This window comes from Palaemon carinicauda, chromosome 4 (assembly GCF_036898095.1).
Source record: "Palaemon carinicauda isolate YSFRI2023 chromosome 4, ASM3689809v2, whole genome shotgun sequence".
Taxonomy (NCBI): Eukaryota; Metazoa; Arthropoda; class Malacostraca; order Decapoda; family Palaemonidae; genus Palaemon; species Palaemon carinicauda.
In genome coordinates, this window is record NC_090728.1 from 164836986 (window position 1) to 164864165 (window position 27180).

General features: G+C 42.8%; 1 protein-coding gene across 5 annotated transcripts in view; it reads right to left on the reverse strand.

The window, feature by feature from the left end:
* The window catches only part of LOC137640148 (UDP-N-acetylglucosamine transferase subunit ALG13-like), a 210799-nt gene that overhangs the window by 108726 nt on the left and 74893 nt on the right, over positions 1–27180 (reverse strand). For 4 of the 5 annotated variants that reach the window (XM_068372645.1, XM_068372646.1, XM_068372642.1 and 1 more), the window contains exons 12-14: positions 25523–25632; positions 20258–20336; positions 4124–4255 (exon numbers count right to left, since the gene is read on the reverse strand). In XM_068372645.1, the coding sequence (XP_068228746.1) occupies positions 4124–4255; positions 20258–20336; positions 25523–25632 (321 nt within the window). The remainder of the gene's footprint in view (positions 1–4123; positions 4256–20257; positions 20337–25522; positions 25633–27180) is intronic. The other variant, XM_068372647.1, reaches the window with a different exon arrangement.

The window sequence follows — 27180 nt, forward strand, 5'->3', positions numbered from 1 at the left end:
TAAAAAATGGTCAAATTGAAACAACCATTTTGATTTAGAACCCCTGGCTTTAGAATACCCTTGTCAGTGGCTGGTATTCATACAGGAGAAAACTGCCTGAGAAGCTGCAGTGACAATCTATAGCATGTGACAAAAACACATTAATTCCTGTGGATACAAAAAGCCAGGCAAACTTCAACATTTTCTGGCACCGAAGATACTTATCTAAAAGTGCTACAAACATTAATGCTAGGAATTAAGATACTCAGCATGGTCAAACATTCAGAATAATCACATTTAGTACAATGTTACATAAGCAAAATGAACCGTGGAGTGGAAACGGTACAAAATTGGTTAATCTATAGCCTTGATTTTAGTGTAAGTTGAGCTTAAAGCTCAGACCTATGGTTTACTCATCGAATATCATGTAATTTTGTAGAGAAATAATCAAAATTCACCAACATTCTTTTTAGTTAATAACCACGTCACAAGAACAAGATTAAAACCAACCAATGTTTGTATTTCACTAACAGCAAACTTAAAATTTTTTGCATTATAGCACCAAACTAACAAAGTTAAAATTAATCTGTAGTAGTTAGAATTCACATTCACTGTAAAGATGTCATGAAAAATTAGTATAATTATCATTATGAGTATTATTACTAATAATAGGCAGTTTAATCAGACCACTGAATTAACATACTAAACCCTTTAATTAATGACTTTACTCTAACTGGCCGAAACGAAAAGCTATGGCTAAACAAACTAGTGTGTGTGTGGAATTCATTGACAGTAGAGCTCCCAAAGGATGCAGGACATTACAGATTCCTAATAAATCTGTCTTGATGAGGCCCTTACAATATGTTGTCATGTGTTCCCCTTTCCCTGTTACACAATAGGAATACTGTACTGTAGATTACAAAGCCTTTAACATATGCTTAAAACTGCAATACCAAATACAGTATAAATTTTTAACATAAAAACATCCCCATGATACCAATTTTACCAAAAGCAATACAAAGTGCAACAATACTGTACTACAATGTAAAAAAAAAAAAAAAAAAATATGTACAGCATTATAAATCAATAAGCTTTCTTTATCTATAAACAAAATTTCTTAAGGGTATATACAATTATCACCACCATTGTTCCCATTTTTTAGGATAAAAATTCATGATGCAAAACACAGTTACAATACCTACACCTATTATCTACTCAATCTATACCTTATTCTATACACTATAATGTTTCATAATTTCTTTTTACACAGCAATGATCTTCTTTCATAGTTTCTTTTCAAATCCTTTTTACACGGTAGTTATCTTCTTTCAAAGTTTCTTTTCTCTGTACTTATTCCTACGATGTCAACTTTTTTATTTTGATCAGTCACCAACATATTGCCATGCATATAGGAATGGGGAGGAGTATTAACCCTTTGAATCTCAGTCTCTAACCAAATGATTTGACACTTAAGCCTAAGGACCTTTTAATGACATTTTACTTAATTCAACTTAGCATGAAAACTGTATAATATTGGACTTTAAAACATTTAACGTATAGCTGAATAAATATCGTTTCCACTGATCTATAATGTTACATATTTCTTAAAATTTTCAGATACGCAAATAATGAAAGAAGGAACTGGTAATTACTGGACATAAATTGCATCATATGGCATTAAAGGAATAGAAATGGTAGGTGTAAATTGCGTCTAATGGCACTTAAAGGGTTAAATGCTGCTCCTGTGGTAGGAAAGTGAATACAAGGCATGGAAGATAAGGTTTCTTTTCTATTTTTGGTTATCATCACATCTCTATAAGTGATTTTCTCTCTTGCTCTATCTTTAAAGAGCATGTGTAGTCAATGGCAGGATAGGAATTCTCACTGTATCCCTCTCTCTTTTAAACTACCACAATCTGCAACCTGACTGGACTGGCTCAAGGATTACATTCCTAAACCATATTTTCATTTTGATTGATTCACTCTTCAACATTTCCACAAAATCTTTCCAATAAATTTTCTTAGCTATAAGTAAATAAAAGTTTCAGGTTAACGATGCAAAATATTGCTAGTAATTCTCAAGCCACAGATGTACTATAATTTTTGCAAAATTTTCTTTTTGTTTCATTGTTACATTAATACAGTAACACGTATTTACAACAAATAGCGTTAGGGAACTACCCAGTGCAAAGGTTGAAATTCTTCTCCCACATGTTGACTGAGAGATGATTCATGACGCTGCTCGGGTACTCGGACACACATGAAATTTGAAATCAAATGTAAGAATTTCTTATCTTATATTCATTTTACTTAATATTTAATATTTTTAAGTCAAAAGGAACAGAAAGAGCAAATAGTCTTTCCATACAAGAGGGGAATACAGAACATATGGTTTCTCTGGAAGCTAGCCACTATCAAACTTTCATTCAATGTTGTCTTGGATGGATTAATTTCTTCGTTATCAGATAAATCAATATGCCAGGCAAATTTTTGGCTCCAGCTGCCAGAGAGGCAGTTTTGCTGTCGACCTCTCATTTAACACTAACAATATGACACGTAAACAATAAAAGAGGAAAGTATTTCCTTCTGGTATAAAAGAAAAACAATAAAACAACCACAGGTGACTATCACGTATCGTACAGTATATTGCTTCTAATGACAAGCAATCAATAGTCATTTCTACGTAAAATAAGCATAACATACAGTATATGGATAAATATTGCAATATAAAAAAAAAATTCTTAATGGGAACATATATTAAACAATGTATCATTTTAACAAAATCTAAACAATTTTTAACTACCAACAACACCCACAAAAACTTAGAAAAAGACATCTTGAATATCCTGATTCACCATCTAACGAAGCTCAAGGGGCCAGTTGGTTTAAAAAGTAAAATCTAAATCTATTGGGATGTACACTAATTTAACTCCTAAGAACTCATTATGAGACCCAGTAAATATTTAGATCGTAAGATAAAAAATGAAAAATATTTATCATTCCTCCTAGACTAATTGCTCGACTAATAAATAGGTAATGAATATGATACAAGGTCCTAGCGTAAAGCTTCAAGCAAGAACCAATTTTGGTGAAAACCAGTGGTTATAAAATATTTTTTAAATTTAATTTTTGTCAAAAAAGAAATATAAAAAAAGCCCAAATATGATCTTTTCAGATAATTTCTTTCTTTACTCAATCAATTAGACAGGTTTAGACCTGTTGTAAGTAAAGTTTTTATGAGATTGATTGAAAAAGTATAGGGGAGAGGCTATTTGTAGTTAAGAGTATGTTGTTTAGAAAAATATGATTCTAAAGTTGGAGTATGTCATATTAAAAGAAATTTTTTTTTTTCAAGCAGAACCACAGAACTAGTTCACTACAATGTTACTTTGACCAAGGTTTCAGAGATTCAACTACTGCTTTCGTGTTCTCATGTAGCATTGGCGAGGAAAAGATGAAATTTTGAATTTTGATGACAATTTTTTAATTTTCAAACATTATATCAGATTATATCTTGTACAGATATTATACATATCACAAGTTCCATTTTGAAAACTGGTGGTGAAAAATTGTAAATTAATACAAAACCAGGATGAATTTTACCAAAACACTACATATACTATACACAAAAAAATATGACATACAAACCTGAAAAAATCTTTTTACCATTTTTGTCCTTTCCAGATTCTTCATTCTTTAGCAGCCAAACTCCTTCAAGATTATACTACAGTACTCTATAACTCATAAATCATCTTAAATTGCTGAATAAGAACATTATCTAACAGTTATTCATAGTAATGTGAACACATTTTAATGGAATGCTAAAAATAGAAGAAATAGCTACTTCACTAAAATTCACACAAGCTACATAAGCAGAAAATAAATGATAATCTAGAGTTATACTACTGACAATGACAAATTAATTATACGATACAACATTACAATAGGAAAGATATGCATCGGTATAACAATTTTATTATCCAATAAGAAGTCCTACCCAAATTACTTCTTAACTACTAAGTATTGTATACCACACTAATTCCCACTACCTAATCCTCAAAACTTCCACATACATAAGAGCAATACATTTTAATGTTAGTAAGCTAAGCAGACGTTAACTTTCTTTATCCTTAACTTCACTCACCATAGGCGGCTGAGATGCAGAGGAGTAAGATGAAGCATTAGTACCCTTGGGTGTAGATGAAACTATAGAATGATTTGTATTTGGCCTTACTGCCCAAACACCTTCTAGACTCACAGGTAAATAAGCACTACTCTGAAATGAATTAAAGTGTTTACCCTTTTGTTTAATTTAAAAGCTGTCTAAAACAATAATTCCTGAATGGATCTAACTTTCTCAGTCACTCATGGCCAAAAAATTTATCATTTGGAATCAGAAAACTGAGTTTGGAAAATATGGTCTGAAAAAAAATCTGCTTGCTAGAACTATATTGAGTTGTGTATTTTTCCAGCTTTAACAGGAAAGCAAAATACACAATTTAAAATCAATTATTTTTGTTCTTAATACCTAACAGCCAACTTAGCCACACTTTTTTCAAATGGTTCAATGACAAGTCTTTTCTTATGGTGAAGGATGTAGCAGCATTTTACCAATTTTGAAATTACAAACTGCTTTAGTCCATACAAACTTCAAACATGATCAAAAAGCTCCATCATACATTAACACCAAAACTCTCACGAATGATTCAAAAGCAGTTAAATTCAAAATGAGAGATAGTTGACATAGAGAATTATGTTCATGATTTTTTAAAGCAAAATTGTTTTCATAAATTGAAAATCATAAAAGCGTAGTTTGCAAGAGAAGAGATCTTTATGAAAAAAAAACTATCATCATTTGACACGCTCTGACAAAGTATGAACAAATATTGCTATTACAGACATAGAGTTTGTAGTTTAAAGATGCTTAACTTCTAGCACAACAAGAATCTTATGCGAGGCTGTGAATAAATTGACTGAAAAACAAAAAAACAAAAAAAAATTTTGATGATCAAATTTATTATTTCAATACTTATCTGGGACAAAGAAACCCATATTCTGAAGCACTACCTTAGTAAATCTGCACAAACCAACTTAACAAGGCCCACATTAAAATGATCAATAATTTGTGGATCTCTCCACTGAAAGTCAAAGAACTCCTTCTTTTCCTTTCACAACACAAGAGATTCCAGATTCATAAAATTTAACATACAATTGTCAGGTGGGGGAGAGAAAACAAATGCAAACTTTAACCTACCTATAATCAATATAAAATAATAATCTTTCGAAAATTGGACTTCACTACTAGTTTGAACACTAATTTCTAAACTGCCACTCAGAACTTTACCACTAGCTTGACATTTTCTTCAGTGAGGTTATCTGGTAACTCGGCACATTTCAAACATCTACATTAGATAAATCCCATTGTTGTTCTTGAGTCCCTCGACACATCACACCAGCATATTGAGGATCTTTTTCCTCCAACAATAACCTTTTTACTGAATGTTTAGCACAAAGACAAATCTTAAAACCATCAGAAAACACCCGCATATATAGCTTTCAAACAAAGAAATAATACTGAAGAAACATCAAAATGATGTTAAGTAGAGTACTCAGTTGTAGCTTAAGGACAAAATTAGACAAATTTCAAAACTGGCACTTGCATGTAGTAAAATAACTAGTCTCTGAACAGTAACAAGTAGACTGAGAATAAAAAACATATCCACAACTAGATTGTTTACCATAGAACACCACAGATGGAGGACATAACCATACCATCTAAGAGGGAAGCCACTGGAGTGAGGTAGAGTGGTAACTTCAATTTTTTCAAAATGATAAACATTGAAAGAAACAAACTTCGCTGAGGAAGCCAGGTGATGATGGATTTAAGAAGTTTCACAATCCAAAAATAATGGACAAACAAAAGTGCTTGGTAACCATTCATTACTTCTAAAGGAGTTGAATGACATCAAAGTTTAGCTACACTACATTTTACAAGAAAAATAAATTTCTTACTTTCAAAATCACAAATTTTAAGTAATTTGTATTTTTCCTAACATACTTACCTAGAACTACTTTCTTAGGAGTTAATGGTAACTCTTCCCAACTGACCAGAATTTTGTGTAGTTTACCCTATTCCCATTTTCTATGGGTGACCTCAGGTGGAGTGATACGCGCCATGAGGCGACCCGGGGTCAGAGAGCGTGCTAGATTAGGTCATGCTCCATAACCCGAAAGTAGTTCTAGGTAAGTATGTTAGGAAAAATACAAATTACTTAAAATTTGTGATTTGTTCCAACACAGAGTACTTACCTAGAACTACTTTCTTAGGAGACTTAAACTTTAGGAGGAGGGAGTGTCCTGCAAGGACTAGGGTCTGAAGGTTTAGGAGCACGATCGGGCGAAAAAAGGGGGCACCTCGAAGGGGAACTAGGTTCCGATGACCCCTACTAAAGGCTGAATGAAAATAGGGGAACTACCCAAAAAACTAACTTAGTGTCTAAGTGGCTTACCTCTCAACCATTACTTCTGAGATGTATTTCTTGTCGAAGACATATATCCTGGCCGCCAGGGCCTCTTGATTCACACCCACGTTGGGGATTAAGGGTAAGGGAAAGGATGATAGGGGGGAAAGGTAAGGGATGAACTTGTGTCTCATGGCTTACCACCCCCGGTTTCCCTAGGGCCATGACCTTTAAATCTTTTGCAGGGCTGATATGACTGGGCCAAGGTTGAACCCGTCCCAGGATTTCCTAGAGCAGTCCTTCAGGTAATGTTCCGTGAAAGTGGACTGTCTGGACCAGGTACCCGCTCTCAGAATCTGGCCCACGGCCATGTTCTTCTCAAACGCCAGGGAGGTGCCTAGACCCCTAATATCATGAGGCCTTGGCCTACCTGGAAGAGGGATTCCCGAAACCTCGTAAGATCTCTTGATTACTTGTCGCAACCAAAAGGAGATTGAGTTCTTAGAGACTGGTTTCACCTGACCAGTTGAGATGAATAAGCTCTTGATCTCCGGTCGAAGCCTGGAGGTCCTTTCAAGGTATTTTCTTACTGCTCTGACCGGGCATAAGAGTAAGTCTTTAGGGTTGTCTGACCTAGGGATCGCTGGGACCGAAAAGCCCTCGAACCGAGGATCCCAACAGGCTGGGTTCTGCGTTTTGGCCACAAAGTTAGGGACGAACCGAAAGGAGGCCTTCCGCCACCCTTTTCAGTGTGAAACTTCGTACGATAATCCGTGCAACTCACTAACCCTCTTCGCTGAAGCCAGGGCTAAGAGGAAGACCGTTTTGAGGGTGAGATCCTTATCCAGGATGTCCTTGAGGGGCTCAAAGGGAGGTTCTGACAGGACTTTGAGTACTATGGCTAGGACCCACTGCGGTACCCTCACCTCCTGTGGGGGGCACGACTGCTCAAAACTCCTGATGTGCATCGAGATGTGCCGAGAGGATCCCAAGTCAATGCCCTTCAGGAGGAAGACTTGACCTAACGCTGCCCTCACTCCCTTTATTGCCGGAATGGACGAGCCCAAATCGTCCCTGAGATACAGCAGGAAGTCCGCCACGTCGTGGATCGAGGCCCCTAAGGGCTTGATATTACAGGAAGCGCACCATTTCGAGAAGACTGCCCATTTTGCTTGGTAGACAGCAATAGAGGACCGCCTTAAGTAACCTGACATCCTCGTCGCGGTCCTCGATGAGAATCTATCCTTCTTCAGAAGCCGCTCGATAACCTCCACGCGTGAAGGCGGAGGGACAGAGGGTTTTTGTGAAACCTTTGGAAGTGGGGTTGACGAAGAAGGTCCGGCCTGTCCGGGAGAGGCCAAAGAGGAAGAAGGGCCAGTTCTTTTAAGTCTGCGAACCACTCCCTCTCCGGCCACCAAGGCGCGACCAAAGTCATCTGAAGGTTGGCTGTTGTCCGTACTCTGTTGAGGACTTGACGTATCATTCCGAAGGGGGGAAAAGCGTACACATCGAGGCCGTCCCAAGGGTGCTGGAAGGCGTCCTCGAACGCCGCTGACGGATCTGGAATTGGAGAACAGAACACGGGGAGTTGGGCGTTCAGACGTGTGGCGAATAAGTCTACTACTGGGGAACCCCACTTCAGTATGACTGACTGAGCTGTGTTTGGATGTAGAGTCCACTCTGACCCTATTACTTGGCCTACTCTGCTGAGGCCGTCCGCCAGGACGTTCCTCTTTCCTGGGATGAACCTTGCTGTGAACTCGATCCCTTCTTCTGCTGCCCATTCTATAAGATCCGTCGATAACGAACATAGCTCTTTCGACTTTAGACCCCCTTTCTTCTTTACGTAGGCTACTACTGTGGCGTTGTCGCACATCAACGCTACCGTGTTCCCCCGGAGAAGATGAACGAATTCTCGACTCGCTCTCAGCACAGCCATCGTCTCTAGCACGTTTATGTGGTGCTTTGCTTCTTCGCTCGACCATTTTCCCTTTGTCGATTGGTCGAGTAGGTGAGCGCCCCAGCCTTCCTTCGACGCATCCGTAAACAATAGGACTTCCGGAAGGTCGGGTGCGAAGGGCATCCCCAGCTCGGTGTTCCTCCTGTCGTGCACCACTGCAAGGCTACCCTCGCTTCTGGGGAGACCGGAACCAGTTTGTGGGGGTTTCCCCCCTGGGACCAATGTTCTTTCAGGTTCCACTGCACTGCTCGAAGTTTGAGTCTCCCTTGTGGCACTAACTTTTCCAAGGACACTAGGTGGCCCAACAACCTCTGCCAATCCTTGGCCCTCCTGGGAAGGTCCAACAGAAAGGGTTGCAGAACACGCTCTAGGTTCTCCAACCTCTCCAACGAAGGGAAAGCTCTCACTAGCTGGGTGTCCAAGACCATCCCCAAGTAGGTCATCCTGGTGGAGGGGGTCAGCTGGGACTTTCGCTACGTTGACCGTGATACCCAACTGCTCGCAGAGACGAAGTTACTTCCCTCCTTGTTCCTTCAATTCTTCCTTCGAGGCTGAAAGAAGCAACCAATCGTCCAGGTACCGGATCAGACGGATGCCCTGCTCGTGAGCCCATACAGAGACTGTCGTGAAGACTCTTGTAAACACTTGAGGAGCCGTCGACAGCCCGAAGCAAAGGGTCTTGAATTGTAGCACTCGGGAATCCCACTTTATCCTGAGGAACTTCCTGCTGGAGGGATGGACGGGGATTTGGAAGTAGGCATCCTTGAGGTCCAGGGATATCATGAAGTCCCCTTCCCTCAAGGCGGCCAACACTGTCTTGGCAGTGTCCATCTTGAACTCGGTTTTTGCCACAAACTTGTTGAGAGCCGACAGGTCTATTACTGGTCTCCATCCCCCTGTCGCCTTTTCCACTAGGAAGATCCTGCTGTAGAACCCCGGGCTGGGCTCCTCGACTAGTTCCAACGCTCCCTTGGAGATCATGGAAGACACTTGCTCCTGTAGAGTAGCCCGTTTCAAGGGGTCCTTGGGAATCAGCCACTCCGCTTGAAGGGCTGGAATAAACGGGGGAGGTTCCGCTAAGAAGGGTAGTCTGTAACCTTCCCTCAGGATTGTCATCGTCCAGGGATCCGCACCGTAATCCCGCCATGCTTGCCAAGAGTGTCTGAGGCATACCCCCACCTGAGGCTCCAGTAGGGGTAGGGGGCCTCGCCTCCTATCTCCTTCTGGAGGAGCGGCCGGACCTACCTCTTCTTGCGTTCTCGTAGGACGGTCTAAAGTTAGACTGGGGTGCCATGGCACCTCTACGGGGGGGCTGAGTTGACTGCTGCCAGGGAGCTGCAGGTGGCTCTCCTCTATGTTGAGCTGGAGAGGAACAGGAAGTGTGAGGGCCGTCTACGGAGGGCCTCTTGGGAGGTGGGCGCCTCATCTACCAACTTAAGGGGGAAGATAGCCTCATCCCACATTGAGGAGTTTCTCAATTTCCTTGCTTCCCGGTCCGGGAGTTTTCTCACAAGTTTGCTCAGAATAGTGTCTCTCTTCCTCAGGACCTAATTGGTAACCTGGGAGAGAGACTGATATGACAAAAATTTTAGGGCCTTGCCCCCTGAGCTAATAAGTTCTCTCAGTAGGGTTTGATTTTCAGGCAGGGACAAATCATGAGAGGCCTGAAAACCAACTAACGTGCAGGCCCACCAGTCCAACCAGGAGGACACGTAGACTAGGTCCTGGGCCATGTCCTCCATCATGGAGGTCTCCGACGGGGAAAAACACACAGCGGCACCCTGGTTCAATGAGGTAATGGCTGTCTCCGTCGCGCGGGGTCCTCCCCGACGACCTTCCAGTATGTAAAACCTCTTCTGCGCCTTCAGTCCCGGCAGCAGCTTCAAGGCACTTTGACTCCTAGGGGCGTCTGCTAGGCCGTCCAGGAACTTAACAATATGCTCCATACCCAGCCTTACGTCAGGAGCTAAGGGTAGAGCTAAGGAGGGCCTTTGTTGAACCGGATTCTCCACCAGCCTGCTAAGTCCAGAGAGCCAGGCTTGTTTAGTGGTGGGCATTGGTTCATCCAGCCTATGGTGCCGTCGTATGAGGGCCAACACTTTGCGGTAGGAGGAGATGTCATCGGACGAGCACTCCCCTCCTTCCACCAGGGCCTCCGTCACCCGTCCTTCCACACGAGTATCCTCGGTGACGGTAGGGAGAGCAACGTTGGATGGGACTGCCCGTGTCACGGGCGGACCCGCAGAGGCGAAGGTATCCGTCATGGGAGTACCTTGCCCTGCGGGCATCCTCGTATCTGTGGGAATATTCCTGGTCGAAGGGCGCCCTTGGAGCTTAATGAAGTCAGCCAAGGAGCCCGCGGCTGGCGTAACGCCTTCCACTTGACGGAGCGCCTCCCTCCGCAGAGTAGGGGGCACGGAGGCCTTCGACAACTTCGGAGGCTCACGGGGAGCTAGGAAAGGCCTCCCTCGGTGAGGTTCTTGTCCGTAGGAGGAGCAGGAAGGGAGAGACGGTGAGGACGAGGCTCTAGGGAGCCACCCAGAAGCGGCCGCGGCTGTGGTGATCTTAAACAGCTCGCTCCGGGGCACCGTGATCCTCACCCAATCTTTGGACTTACTCCTCTTCGCTTTCTTCTTAGAAGGTCTGGACTCCTTTTTCTTTGAACGGGAGCGGGACTACTACTTCTTCCTGGACCTCTCGCGCTTCCTCCTCGCGGACCTGGAACCGTCCTCTGAAGATGAATCCACGGACGAGGAAGACAAGGAGGAGGAAATGGAATCAGCCGAATCACCTAAGGCATCCAACTCCGCGGGAGTTACTCCATGCCGAACCTCTGTTTCCCCAGGCTGCATGAAGACGGGCGGAAGAGTCGCTGCGGGCACTGGGGGGGTCCGAGGAACGTTCTTGCGGCCGATCCAATGGTCAAACTCCTCTTCTAGTCTGAAGGGTGACCTGCAGGGTGTTCTAGGAATATCCTAAACGACGGGGTCCGAATTTGACGAATGGCCTTTCTCGGCATCCCCCCCGGCAGCCGAAGTACCTGAAACACCCGCCCAAGATGGGGGAGAAGAGGAAGTACCTGACTTCCCCCACATCGGGTCTTTGGTAGAGACGGGCCCTGCGGGCACCAGGACCTCGTCTCCTACACACACTACCGCACTTCCCTCAGGCCCCACACATGCCTGTAACACCTCAGAAACTTCCCCCACAGGTAAATCAGACTCTTGGGGAAGGACAATGGGCCGCTTCCCCGCAACGGACTTACCTCGACCCCTACCCTGGGTAGGGGAAGATGAAAGGGAACCACGTTCCGACGAGGCATCCGGGGACACCAAAGCAGAGGATGCGGTAGCTTTCTTGGGCGATTTCTTGGGCGATTTCTTGGCCGACTACTTCTTCTTAGTCCCATAACGGACCCACTGAATCTCGCCCCAAGATTCGCATTCCGAACACGTGGCGGTAGGGGAGCATACTTTGCCCCTACATGACGAACAACGCGAGTGTGGATCAACCTCGGTCTTCGAAAGGAAAGCCCCACAAGACTTACTGGCCAGAGGCCCAGGGCCACGGCGTGGATGTTCCATAATAAAAACACTAACACCAAGAGACACAAGGACACAAGGGAAAGGGGTAAGGATACGGGCACAGGAACCACGTGGTAAACACAAAGGGTCGGGGACACAAAGGGTCGCACTGGGTAAGAGAGAGCGCGGCGGGATGTGAATCACGTCGCGACCAGAAACTTACTGAGGAGCACGACCTAATCTAGCACGCTTTCTGACCCCGGGTCGCCTCAGGGCGCGTATCACTCCGCCTGAGGTCACCCATAGAAAATGGGAATAGGGTAAACTACACAAAATTCTGGTCGGTTGGGAAGAGTTACCAGTAACTCCTAAGAAAGTAGTTCTAGGTAAGTACTCTGTGTTGGAACAAACTAATATTTTTTGCCATAAATTAAAAATAATATGTATTGAATTATTGTATTCAAGAATTCACTCACTCTCTCATAAAATGCCTTTAGTCTACTAGTAATTCTTTTGCTCTGGTTTATATATAATTACTGTACCTTATTTTTTAGTTAATTGTATGATCACTTTCCTCATAAATGTAGTTCTTTCATAGATTATATGTTAAAAATGCTACTCTGCAAGAACAAAGTTTAAACAATACTTTTTTTTTAAAATTACGCAATAAAATATTTATAGCTATTTATAGTGTAAAAATCACAAATTTTTAGTAATATGTATTTTTCCTAACATACTTACCGAGAAACACTTTCTTAGGAGTTACCTAGAACCTCCTCTCAAACGACCAGAGTTTTGTGTAGTTTACCCTACTCCCATTTCCTATAGTGGTAGGCCTAGCTGGGGAAAACGTGCCCTGAGGGCAAACCAAGGTAGGCCACCTGCTTCCCAGGTCGCACCTCTTCAGTCAGTTTTAAGTAAGGAACAATACTCAAGATCAGTGGGGCAACTGGGGGACGGTTGGGGGGCCATGACCCGAAAGTGTTTCTCGGTAAGTATGTTAGGAAAAATACAAATTACTAAAAATTTGTGATTTATTCCAACACAGAGACTTACCTCGAAACACTTTCTTAGGAGACTTACACTTTAGGAGGTAGGAGTGCCTCCCAGACATAGACCCCAATGGAAAGTAGGATAAACTACACAAGGGACTCATTAAGTGTGTAAATAACACTTACCCTTCAAAATATTCCTTGTTGTGCTTGATGAAACTTGACGATTCTTGAGACTCTGACTACTGTGTAAAAGATCCGAGGACGACTGATAGTACGAGAAAAAGGGGAAAGAAGGACAGACCAAAAGATAATCATACTTGTGTCTAGAGCATTTGTAATTCGCGATTGAACCTGGGGCTTAAGCCGTCCAACCGGTTGGAGCGCTGAGATGACTGGCCCGATCGAAAACCCAACCCAAGACCTTCTCGTACAATCCTTGAGGTAGTGAGCGGTGAATGTCGACTGATTAGACCAAGTTCCTGCTCGAAGAACCTGAGCTACCGACATGTTCTTTTCAAAAGCTAGAGAGGTGCTTAGGCCTCTAACATCATGAGCTCTGGGCTTTCCTGGGACTGAAAGCCCAACACTTGAATAAGCCTGAATTATTACCTGTCTGAGCCAAAAAGAAATAGTATTCTTTGAGATTTTCTTTTTAGTTGTTCCCGTGGATACGAAAAGGCCCTTAATATCCGGACGGAGATTCGCCGTTCTCTTAAGATATTTCCTAATCACCGTGACAGGGCACAATTTCAAGGCTTCCTGATTACCTGAATTCGGAATTGCTGGGACAGTAAAACCTTCAAACCTAGGATCCCAAACGGAAGGATTCTGGGTTTTGGCGACGAACGAAGGGACAAACTTAAAGGAGATCTCCTTCCATCCTCTAGAATGTTCTACTTCATACGACAACCCATGAAGCTCACCCACCCTCTTAGCTGAGGCTAACGCTAGAAGGAAGACAGCTTTGAGCGTGAGATTCCTGTCCACTATATCTTTTAAGGGTTCGAAGGGTGGTTTTCTAAGCATATCTAGCACCCTAGCCAGATCCCAACTCGGAACCCTAGGGGAAGATGGAGGACATGATTGCTCGAAACTCTTAATGAGTATGGAAATGTGTCTGGAGGAACCCACATCTATGCCCTTCAAGAGAAAGACTTGACCAAGGGCGGCCCGAACTCCTTTAACCGCTGGGACCGACATGCCCATCTTATCCCTGAGATGAACTAGGAAATCTGCTATAACGGGAACTGATGCTTCTAAGGGTTCTATCTTCTTAAAATTGCACCATTTAACGAACATTGTCCATTTAGATTGGTAGACAACCGTAGAAGATTTTCTCAGGTAAGGGACATCCTCTTAGCTGTCTTAGACGAATACCCTTGTCTTTTCAGGAGGTACTGGATAACCTCCAGGCGTGAAGACGAAGGGATTGAGGGTTTTCGTGAAACCTCTGAAAGTGTGGCTGCCTCAAGAGGTCCGGTCTGTCGGGAAGAGGCCACGGAGGGAGACTGGCGAGGCTTTTTAGGTCTGCGAACCACTCTCTCTCCGGCCACCAAGGCACTACCAAAGTCATTTTTAGGTTGATTGTCATCCTCACTCTGTTGAGAACTTGTCTTATCAGGGCGAAGGGATGAAAAGCGTAGACGTCAAGACCGTCCCACCTGTGTTGAAAGACGTCCTCCATTGCTGCTTTCGGGTCTGGGACAGGAGAACAGAATACGAGGAGTTGTGCGTTCAACCTTGCCGCAAAGAGATCCATTTCCGGGGATCCCCACATCTGAATGATGTAACTTGCTACCTCTGGGTGAAGGGACCATTCTGTCCCCACTACTTGTCCCACTCTGCTGAGGCCGTCTGCTAGGACGTTCTTCTTCCCCGGAATGAATCTTGCTGATAGATTGACGACTTCTTTTTCCGCCCACTTCAGGACTTGTAGGGCGAGACTGCACAACTCCTTCGACTTCAATCCTCCTTCCTTCTTTATATAGGCCACCACTGTTGCGTTGTCTGACATCAGAGCCACTGAGTTTCCTTTCAGATCTTTCGTGAAGTGTTGGCAGTCTTCTTGGACCGCTCTCATCTCCAGGACATTGATATGTAGAGACTTTTCCTCTTCTGTCCCTTTGCCCCTCGCTGTCTTCCCTCGAAGATGCGCACCCCATCCCTCCTTTGATGCATCCGTGAAAAGGAGTTCCGGAGGTGCGGATGACAATGGCATCCCTTTTGGAGTGTGTGTCCAATTCTGCCACCACTCTAGAGCTTGCTTGGTTTCCTGAAGAACTGGAACAATCTTTACTGGGGAGCTTTTCTGATTCCACTTCTCTTTTAGATTCCATTGAATGCTCCTGAGGTTCTGCCTTCCGTGTGGAACTAGCTTCTCTAAGGACACCAGATGTCCTATCAACCTCTGCCAATCCTTCGCTCTTCTGGGATGTCCTTGTAGGAATGGACGGAGTACTTGGTCCAGGTTGTTCAGCCTGTCTATTGATGGAAAAGCCTTGACTTGTAATGAATCCAGAACTATCCCCAAGTAAGTCGCTTTGTTGGTCGGGATTAGGTGAGATTTCTCCAGGTTGACTGTGATGCCCAGATTTTTGCATAATTGAAGAAGATCTGTGCCCTACTGATTCAAGACTTCCTTTGAGGATGAAAGCAGTAACCAGTCGTCCAGGTATCGAACTAGACGAATACCCCGTTCGTGAGCCCACACGGATATTGTCGTAAAAACTCTCTCTTCCGGGGCACCTTGTCCTAACACTTCTAGGACACCCTCTAGCTTGCTAGCCCCATGTGGACGTCCGTCTAAAGCATAATACTTGCTTTGTGATTTCAGGCCCTGTAGCAGTCTGGCCGAACTGTGACCCTTGGAGGTGTCCCTATTGCGGGTGACCACCTTATCAATATGGGTGCGCCCCAACTTTACGTCCCTCGCCTCGGGAAGAGCCAAAGATGACTTCTTCTGGACGGGCTCCTCCATAATCCTGTTAAGGCCAGATCGCCAGACATCTTCCTGAGGTATTGTCTCCTTAATTTATTGTGACTCCTTATAAGGAGAACACCCTCCTATAAGCGGAGTCCTCCGGCGCTCCAAGATCCGTGTCCGCATCCACGTCCTCCGTCCGGCGATGGGGTGTAGATACGGGCACCTCCGCTCTGACGGGACCCGCGGCTAAGACCTTCTGGAGGGACAGGCGCCTCTGTCACTTTCCGAGCCTTTGATAATGGGACGGGCTCCTCCGTGGAGGAGTTCGACGGAGGGATCCGTGCACGTGTAGAGTCAACACGGGCACCTCCACTCTGTCGAGTCTCGCGGTTAAGCCCTTCAGGAGAGACGGGTGCCTCCGTCATTTGTCGAGTCTTCGACAAGGGGACGGGCTCCTCCGTGGAGATGTTCGACGGAGGGATCCGTGCCCGACGATAACCTCCACGGGCTGACTCGTCGAGGCTGCCCCCAGAGAGCCTCACCACAGAACCCGTGACTGTAGTCAGGTCTTTGAGCTTACTCTGGACGGGAATTGCCGTGGTGGCGAGGGCCTCCGTCCTATAGGCGGAGTCCTCCGTTAGGACGGGCATTGCTGTGGTGGCGAGGGCCACAGTCCTATAGGCGGAGTCCTCCGTTAGGACGGGCATTGCCGTGTTGGCGAGGGCCTCTGTCCTATAGGCGGAGTCCTCCGTTAGGACGGGCATTGCCGTGGCGGCGAGGGCCTCCGACCTATAAGCACCATTTCGTCTGAGAAGCCCTGGCATAAGATGTCCAGAACATCCTCCATCTTACTTGCACCATGAGGCCTTCCTTCCAAGGCATAGTACTTGCTTTGGGACTTAAGTCCCTGCATGAGTTTAGCCGCATTATAGCCTTTAACCGAGTCTCCATTGCGGGCTATAACTTTGTCGATATGGGCTCGGCCTACCCTAACGTCTCTGGGCTCCGGAAGGGCTAAAGAGGACTTCTTTTGTAAAGGTGCTCCCAAAAACTTGTTCAATCCGGAGGTCCAATCCTCCTCTTCTTGCGGTAAAGGCTCTACCAAACTATTGTAACCTCCTAATTAAGGAGATCACCCTCCTATAAGCGGAGTCCTGCGTCAGAAGCGCAGCCTCATCGTCCGCTTCCTCCGTCCTACGCTGGGGGGAGGAATGATCACGGGCACCTCCGCTTGGACGGGACCCTCGGCCCTTCTTATCCTTGTCGACGGAAGCCTCCGTCCTCTTAAAAGCCCTCGACGAAGGGACGGGTTCCTTAGTGAAATCGTTCGACGGAGGAGACCCGTCGAGGCTGCCCGTCCTAGGAGACGACTCCCTACGCTGGGCGGATTGAGTGTCTCTAGGTCGGGACTTATGCCTACAAGACGAAGTCCTCCGGTCATCGGTTGACGCCGTGGCGAGGCTACTGGAGGCCCTTCTAGGAGGACTGTCTCCTGCCCGCTTGGCTATAGAGCTTGAGGTCTTCGTAAGGTCCCTCAGCTTATTGTCAGGTACGAAGACCCATGTTCCTTGGGGAGAACTAGCTCTCCTGCTCTTCCTCGGAGGCGAACGAGAGCTTCCTCTCCTATCTCCTGATCCTGTGGGTGACCTAGAAGGGGACCTCCTCCTCACGGACCGTTCTTTCCTCCTTCTACGTCTCCTACGTCGTTCCTCACCCGACGAGCACGATGACTCTTGCACTGATGAGTCTGACTTACACGGGAACCTCGACTTCGTAGAGGATGGAGGCTTCTTGGACCCACGTTGTACTCCAGACGTAGAAGGTTGTAAAAATTCGTCCGGAACTGCTGAAGTAGGCGGCATACACGACGACGGACGATCTATGAAAGGGAAGGACTCGCTCAAGCCCTCCTCCATATCCAACGGAGACCTTGACGGAGTCCTTGGCACACCCCATGCCAACGGATCTTCTTGTGGGGAATCTTCTCTATCGACGGCACCTTCCGCAGCCGAAGCGCCTGAGACATCAACCCAAGAATCTGGCGAAAAAAATGGGACATTATTATTCCACATGGGGTCCTCCCCCGAGACGCGCTCCTCTTGCACGAGAGCAACGTCCCTCGGACCCCCACTACACAAACTTACAGACGCCTGATTCGCCATGAAAGAAGAAGAAATGCCTGTAACACCATTCCCCTGGGAAAGAGGCACCAACTTTCTCCCTTTCACAGACTTATCTCGTCCCCTACTCTGGGTAGGGGAAGAAGGAACTCTACCTGATCCCTCGCCCGCAGAAGTCGCAGGGGAAGACAAACTTGTTTTCCTCGGAGACCGCTTCGTAGCCTTCTATTTCTTGGTCCCAAATTTGACCCATTGGACCTCACTCCAGCCAGCACATTCCAGACACGTGTCCGAAGGCGAACACACTTTACCTCTACACGAGGAACACAAAGAATGGGGATCCACATCGGGCTTCGACAAAAAAAAGCCCCACATGATTTACCTGCTCTAGGCCCAGGACAACGGCGAGCATGCTCCATAGCACACAATCACAAAGCCCGCTAGACACAAGCACGAAAGAAAGAAAAGCACTAAACACCAATAAAAGCACAAGGAATGAAGGTAAAAGCACACAGCAATAGCCCTAATCGCGCGGAAAGATACTAAAGACCATGTGGTAACCACGTGGTGATGAACACAAAGGGGGTCGCACTGAGAACTGAGCGGCGTGTGATAACACGACGCGATCAGAAAACTTACTGAAGAGGTGCAACCTGGGAAGCAGGTGGCCTACCTTGGTTTGCCCTCAGGGCACGTTTTCCCGAGCTAGGCCTACCACTATAGAAAATGGGAGTAGGGTAAACTACACAAAACTCTGGTCGTTTGAGAGGAGGTTCCAGGTAACTCCTAAAAAAGGTGTTTTGAGGCAAGTCTGTGTGTTGGAACAAACAGCGGTTTTTATGCCCCAGATAATATTTTTATGCCCCAGATGATACTTAATGCTAGATAAACAAAGTTTTACACGTCTTTTTATACTATGCTGTAATATTATATACAGCCAGGTACTGACTTTTCTGCACTATTTTTGGTTTAGTTAACAGCAACTTGACTGAATTATAACAAAAAATATCCAAGTTATAATAAAGTTAGTTTCCTCGTAATAGTTTCGTAGTTCCTTCCGAGTTTACCTCAACATTTCCTCAAAGATTTCAGTCATCTTGAATAATCTTTTTCTTTCAACTTCTGGAGGATTGATTTATCAAGTTTTATTTTCAACAAAGATGTTTTATTTTACCATACCCTCGAGAGCATGAGAAAGGGGTAGTTAGTGTAATGATCGTTTGTAATAAATCAACTTTGTTTAAATCATTTCGGTTGTAGTGCAAGTTAGTTATCAAGGAGAGTTTGAAAGTTTCTTTTTTCTATTTCAAATACAGACTACACTTCCTCTTTTCTCTCCACTTTTGTTGAAAGCTAGTGACTATTATTGACAGAAGATATTTCAGACAAGACAGAAAACAATTGATTTGCATAGCTATTAAAGTATTGATTGGAGAATGATGATGACACGGATTGTACAATGTACTGTATGTGAATTGGATTGCTCTTGAAGGATGTTGATTCAGATGATTAAAACCCAGACCAGAAAAGGATTTATATTTTACTTTTATGAACTTGACTGGAGTTATTCGTTGGCTCGAGGAACTGTGGCAAAGCGTATATTTTTTTAGATGTTCTGGTCTAGTGTATGGTCAACAGTATCTGTGCTACTTCCCCACACAATCACACAATTCAATATGTTCCAGGAGCAAACTAGTAAACCATAATGCACATAAACAAAATAAAATTCCATAATAAAGAAAGCAAAATCACTCGATGCATTCCACACATCCATAAATACACTTATAAAATAATTTATAAATTATTATTCATCATTATTAAAAGGGAGGAAATTCACCATCCAAATAAGTCAAGCTCGACTCTTATAGAGCTGGAGTGATTAAATTTAGGAGGAAAATTTATGAAAAAAATATAATAAATATGAGATAAATAATAAATAAGATAAAATCTGCAATAAATAGAAATTCAAATCTTATCTATAAAACTTAGGTTTCTTAAAAATGTTAAAATCCAAAAAACAGAAATTCTCAGTCAGATTATATCAAAAAAAAAGGCCAAACATACATACTGTACATACACATACCAAGGCCCTTTCCCCAATTTTGGGGGGTAGCACGAAAGAGCAAGGCGACTGTTCTAACCACTAATTGGCGGCGGGTTGTTTACCTCACATAAATGGTTAGGGCTAGTTTCCAGCTACGCCAGAAAAATATAGCAATAGTAAAGAGCGAATGGTTTGTATTTGTGTAAGAACAACTAACATATTGTAATAAAGATTTCAGACACTATACTTACAGAGAAAGAAGGAAAGTCATCTCTTGAAGGACTGCCCGTATTTCCCATATTAACTCGCCCCAATCCTCTATTAACATTCCTGGAAGGAAGGATAAAAAAAATCAGTTATTGCATAGTATTTAACACTTTTTTTTTTTTTTTTATCATCAACCAGAAACATGAATACTATTAGTGTTTGGAAACTTTAAGGGTAATTTACTTAAATAAAATTCTTTCTTTACTAATCAAATAAAACTCAAGAGATGTTGAACCATCGAAAAAAAGTGACTGGTGTTCATGACTAATCCAAACTATACGTTAGTCTAGAACAGGTCATGGGATGATAAAATACAAAAAAATTTCAATTGTATAAAATAAAAAAAAAAGTTCATGAACACTATTTTCATTAAAATAAATGTATGAAGTACGTGTAGATTACTGTATATATGAGCAACCCTGTCTCCACTGTGTGAATGCACATGATAACTCTTCTCGCTTCTCTGGGCACGACCTGTTTGCCTTATAAAGCACCTATATATAGACCCTGTTGCTGTATGGAGTAAAAAATATAAGACTTGGAATTTTCTGACTTCCCACACAAGATATTATCTCAAGTCACCATGGTGCAGTGACTAAACTATTCAACATTTATATCGAGCCGCCATTATCGCTCAACTACATGTGGCTCTTACAGTGATGGTGCGGTGCTTGTGAAATATTTGTGCAGTGTGATGCTGTTAGCGCTTTGATATTAGTGGATAGTATTTTGCTTGTGTCACTCTTCAGCCACAAAATGATACACTCATTATCCCCAAACTGCTCCATAAACCTATGTGAGTGTATTTTTTCTCATCACTGGACACATACTGCCCATTGCCTGGCTCATCAACTAACTCAACGGTCAGTCATCGGGCCGCCATCCGTCCCACACTTGCTTCTCACTACCTGACAATGTTTTCCACAGTTAATTTTCAGTAATTTCAAAATGAAAACTGTAGAAATTCTCCTTTGTCTATTTTTTTCTTTTCTTCTTAATTGTGGAAGACATTAACTTGAAACGATTCATGATGGCCTATTCTTTCCACATTTTCCTTTGTCCTCATACACCTGACAATACAGATTATCGAACAATTCTTCTTCGCTCAAGGGGTTAACTACTGCACTATAATTGTTCAGTGGCTAATTTCCTCTTGGTAAGGTTAGAAGAGACTTTTTAGCTATGGTAAGCAGCTCTTCTAGAAGGACAATAAAAAATCCAACCATTGTTCTCTAGTCTTAGGTAGTGCCATAGCCTCTGTACCATGGTCTTCCACTGTCTTGGGTTAGAGTTGTCTTGCTTGAGGGTGCGCCCAAGTACACTATTCTATCTTATTTCTTCCTCTTTGTTTTTTGAAGTTTTATGGTTTACATATGAGATATATTTTAATATTGTTACTGTTATTGATATATATTATTTCAATTGTTCATTACTTCTCATGTAGTTTATATTTCCTGGTTTCCTTTCCTCACAGGCCTATTTATCCCTGTTGGAGCTCTTAGGCTTATAACATCCTGCTTTTCCAACTGGGGTAGTAGCTAGGCTAGAAATAATAATAATTTCACTGCTATCTTGCAGCTACTCATGGTCAACCCTGCCCACCAGCAGGCAACACCAGTATATTAACAACAACTTCCAACAAAATTATCACAGCCGTTGCCCGCGAAGTCAATACCACCAACAGAAGACCATTACCCAGATGTCATCATACATCCATATACCAAGGTACTTCCCCCAATTTTGGGGGGTAGCTGAAATCAAACAAATGAAACAAAAAAAGGGGTAATTTCCTCTTTACATTCCTCCCAGCCTGACAAGGGACTCGACCAAGTTCAGCTGGTACTGCTAGGGTGCCACATCTCACCCTCCCCCGTTATCCACCACAGATGAAGCTTCATAATGCTGAATCCCTTACTGATGCTACCTCCGCGGTCATCCAAGGCACCGGAGGAAGCAGCAGGGCCTACCGGAACTGCGTCACAATTGCTCGCCATTCATTCCTATTTCTAGCACGCTTTCTTGCCTCTCTCACATCTATCCTCCTATCACCCAGAGCTTTCTTCACTCCATCCATCCACCCAAACCTTAGCCTTCCTCTTGTACTTCTCCCATCAACTCTTGCATTCATCAACTTCTTTAGCAGACAGCCATTTTCCATTCTCTCAACATGGCCAAACCACCTCAACACATTCGTATCCACTCTAGCTGCTAACTCATTTCTTACACCCGTTCTCACCCTCATTACTTCGTTCCTAACCCTATCTACTCCAGATACATCAGCCATACTCCTTAGACACTTCATCTCAAAACACATTCAATTTCTGTCTCTCCATCACTTTCATTCCCCACAACTCCGATCCATACATCACAGTTGATACAATCCCTTTCTCATACAAAACTCTCTTTACATTCATGCCCAACCCTCTATTTTTTACCACTCCCTTAACTGCCCCCAACACTTTGCATCCTTCATTCACTCTCTGATGTACATCTGCTTCCACTCCACCATTTGCTGCAACAACAGACCCCAAGTACTTGAACTGATCCACCTCCTAAACACACACTCCATTCAACACGACATTCAACCTCGCACCACCTTTCCTTCTCGTACATCTCATAACCTTACTCTTACCCACATTAACTCTCAACTTCCTTCTCTCACACACCCTTCCAAATTCTGTCATTAATCGGCCAAGCTTCTCTTCCGCGTCTGCAACCAGTACAGTATCATCTGCAACCAGTACAGTATCATCTGCAAACAACAACTGATTTACCTCCCATTCATGGTCATTCTCGTCTAACAGTTTTAATCCTTGTCCAAGCACTCGAGCATTCACCTCTCTCACCACTCCATCAACATACAAGTTAAACAACCTCGGCGACATCACACATCCCTGTCTCAGCCCCTCTCTCACCAGAAACCAATCACTCACTTCATTTCCTATCCTAACACCTGCTTTACTACCTTTGTAGAAACTTTTCACTGCTTGCAACAACCTTCCACCAACTCCATATAACCTCATCACATTCCACATTGCTTCCCTATCAACTCAATCATACGCTTTCTCCAGATCCATAAACGCAACATACACCTCCTTACCTTTTGCTAAATACTTCTAGCTTATCTGCCTAACTGTAAAAATCTGATTCATACAACCCCTACCTCTTCTAAAACCACACTGTACTTCTAAGATTGCATTCTCTGTTTTATCCTTAATCCTATTAGTCAGTACTCTACCATACACTTTTCCAACTACACTCAACAAACTAATACCCCTTGAATTACAACACTCACGCATATCTCCCTTACCCTTATATAGTGGTACAACACATGCACAAACCCAATCTACTGGTACCATTGACAACACAAAACACATATTAAACAATCTCACCAACCATTCAAGTAGAGTCACACCCCCTTCCTTCAACATCTCAACTCTCACACCATCCATACCAGATGCTTTTCCTACTCTCGTTTCATCTAGTGCTCTCCTCACTTCCCCTCTTGTAATCTCTCTCTCATTCTCATCTCCCATCACCGGCACCTCAACACCTGCAACAGCAATTATATCTGCCTCCCTATTATCCTCAACATTCAGTAAACTTTCAAAATATTCCGCCTACCTTTTCCTTGCCTCCTCTCCTTTTAACAACCTTCCATTTCCATCTTTCACTGTCTCTTCAATTCTTGAACCAGCCTTCCTTACTCTCTTCACTTCTTTCCAAAACTTCTTCTTATTCTCTTCATACGAACGACCCAATCCCTGACCACACCTCAGGTCAGCTGCCCTCTTTGCCTCACTTACCTTGTGCTTTACTTCCACATTTTCCTCTCTACGTCTTTCATACTTCTCTATACTATTACTCTGCAGCCATTCTTCAAAAGCCCTCTTTTTCTCTTTCACTTTTACCTTCACTCCATTCCACCATTCACTGCCCTTCCTCATGCTGCCTCCAAAAAACTTCTTGCCATACACATCATTTGCAATCCCAACAAAATTTTCTTTTACTAACTTCCACTCCTCCTCTAAATTACCAGTTTCTCTTTCTTTCACTCTGTCATAGGCCATTTTCAACCTTTCTTGATATTTACTTTTTACCCCTGGTTTTATTAGCTCTTCAACCTTCACTAGCTCCCTTTTACATTCCCCTACTCTTTTGCTACAACTAATTTTCCTTCCACCAAAAAATGATCAGACATACCATTAGCCATACCCCTAAACAAGTGCATGTCTTTCAATCTTCCAAACATTCTTTTAGTTATCAACACATAATCCACTGTAACATATCTTAAAGGTCGCTCATGAATGGCAGAGACAAGGGACAGTGACACTGCTCTAGCTAGCAGGACAATGCCTTGGAGACTGACTATATATCCATATGATTAGTGCCCAAGTACCCTCTCCAGACCATAGCTACGACCAGGCAATGGCTGCTGATTACTCAGCAGTTAAATCTACAGGATCCCCCAAAACTCCCCCCTTCTTAGCTTACAAGGATGATGAGGTTGTAGACACTACAAGAAACAATCGAGCGTGAATTGAACCCAAATCAGGTAATCGCCATGCAGGCACGTTTCCAATAGGCTACCACATTTAGAGAATGGCATACTGTATACAGTATATAGATATATAAAGTCCTCAACTTATAAACTTAATACGTTCCAAGAAGCTGTTTGTAAGTTGAATTGTTTGCAAGTTGAATTTTGTTAAATTTTGGCCTAGGGTAGGTCTAACCTAAATCCCAATGCCTATGATTTCCAGCTACAAAATTCAACAAATAATTGAGTTTCATATAAAATAGATATCAGGTTATTACAAATGTTCTTTTGCTTACTGCATTAAATATATTGTTTTATTACTGTATTTCTTAATTTTTATTATTTCCAGTTGGATTTGTGTTTGTATCTCCTAATGATTATAAGTTGGGGACCTCCTGTATACATATACACGCATACAAAACCAATGTGTCATATCCTACGTGGATAACTGATTATTTGACTTGTTTTGTTTCCGCTCTCCAACCTATCTCTGAAATCCCAGTTATACCTTACTTTTCCTTGATTCCAACTATATTCCTTCAACTTTTAAACACAGAGACCATGGCTCCCTTTACCTTCAGAGTACGTCTAAGTAAGATTAGGATACTAATTAGTGCATAATAATATCGATCTAAATATAAACCTTTTACTTAACCAGAAATCTTTAAGAGTATTCTTTCTCAAAAAGCATCTGTTCATAAAAGCATACCTGTTATAATTTCCTTGAAGGCCACCAATGCCTCTTGATCTGGGAGACTGAGCAGCTGCTGTTGGACTAGTAGCAGAACACCCTCTCATGTTCGAACTATGAGCTGTACCCTATGAAGAAAAATATGTACTCAATCAGTGCTTAATATCAGAATACTACATAATTCATAAAAAATACAATTAATACTGACAACAACAGGAAGAGCTGTTATCCTTAGAAACTAATTTAATTTGCTTACAAATCATAATCACTATATATCAGGACAAACTTTACAAAATTTGAATGAATTTCATCACAAAATCAGTAAACCTAACAGATGAAGTGTAAAAACTGACATGGTAAAAAATCACAAGAAATAAAATTATTTGATGATTAAATGAATAAATCAAACATTCTGAAACAAACAAAAAGCACTTCTATTCCAAGGAGAGTAGAGCACAATAGGGGAGGTCCATTGCAAGAAAATATTAGCCTAATTGCTAGATCAAATAACACCTTTCCTACAATTCTTCATAAAATCAGATGCTGTACTTTAAACTTAGATGTTTTTTCTTTAGTAAAATGACAGTACAGAAACAAGGTACAATTCCAAAATCTTATTCATAGGCTTTTGCTACGTAGACTCCCGAATATCGTCTGAATATAAAGTAAGAGTCCTGAACACACTAAATATAATTCGTCATATTGTTCATTGAATATTTCATTAAAAATGGTTATCCAACTCTTCCCTTACCAACCGCAATATCCCAAATGGTGACGCAGCCATCATAGGCTGTGCGTAAAACACATTTGCTGACCTAGCAATAACAGTAGGTTGTGCGCAAGATATATTCGCTGTACAAACTTCTGACGCAAGTAAATTAACCCTTTGAACACCAGCTGGACTTTTACTCTTCGGAGACACTGGATATAAATTACCTCTAATAGAAAATATCGAATGTTGAATGGGTAAAATGTTATAAGTAACCAAGTCTTTCACAACATTTGTCTGTGACAAGTGCTGAACTTAGTGATAGTGTTTTCTCTACTGTCATGCTTAAATCTCTCTTATTTTCCATCCTTTTTCATTGAATTCAGTACTATGTCAAGAACAAAATATTGGCAAGGAGTCTTCATGTTGGTAATACTAGCAACCACGCACTATTGGAGACATCAAATTGCATTAAATAAATCACTTCAAGCATATGTTGAAAGTGTATGGTGTCAAACTGACTCCTACAAAAATAGGCTGTACAAAAAAAAAAAGGATCACATTAATCCCTCCCCATATCACAGATTTATATTCTTTATACAGGAGGTCCTCGAGTTAGGACAATCCGCCGTTAACAAGGGGCTCCGATAAGGTACATAAGAAAATCTTCATAACCCTAAATTGGGATACAACATTTAGTTCGTTGATACAACGAACTACTTGCCGACGTGGAGAGCAATTAATGCTGCAGAGTACAGTAGTGCATTGCGCATCACTTTAGCTTTGGTTCACCATCCTTATTTATGATATGCAATCTAAAATTTTGGTTTTGCTCTTTTTTTGGGCATTTTGTGCCTTATTTTGTTCTGCCTTGTCTAGAAAATTTAAGGGAGACCTCTGATAGCAATGGGTAGGTTAACCACAAGAATGAAAGTAAGGAATTATTATATGTATCATTCATTGTCTA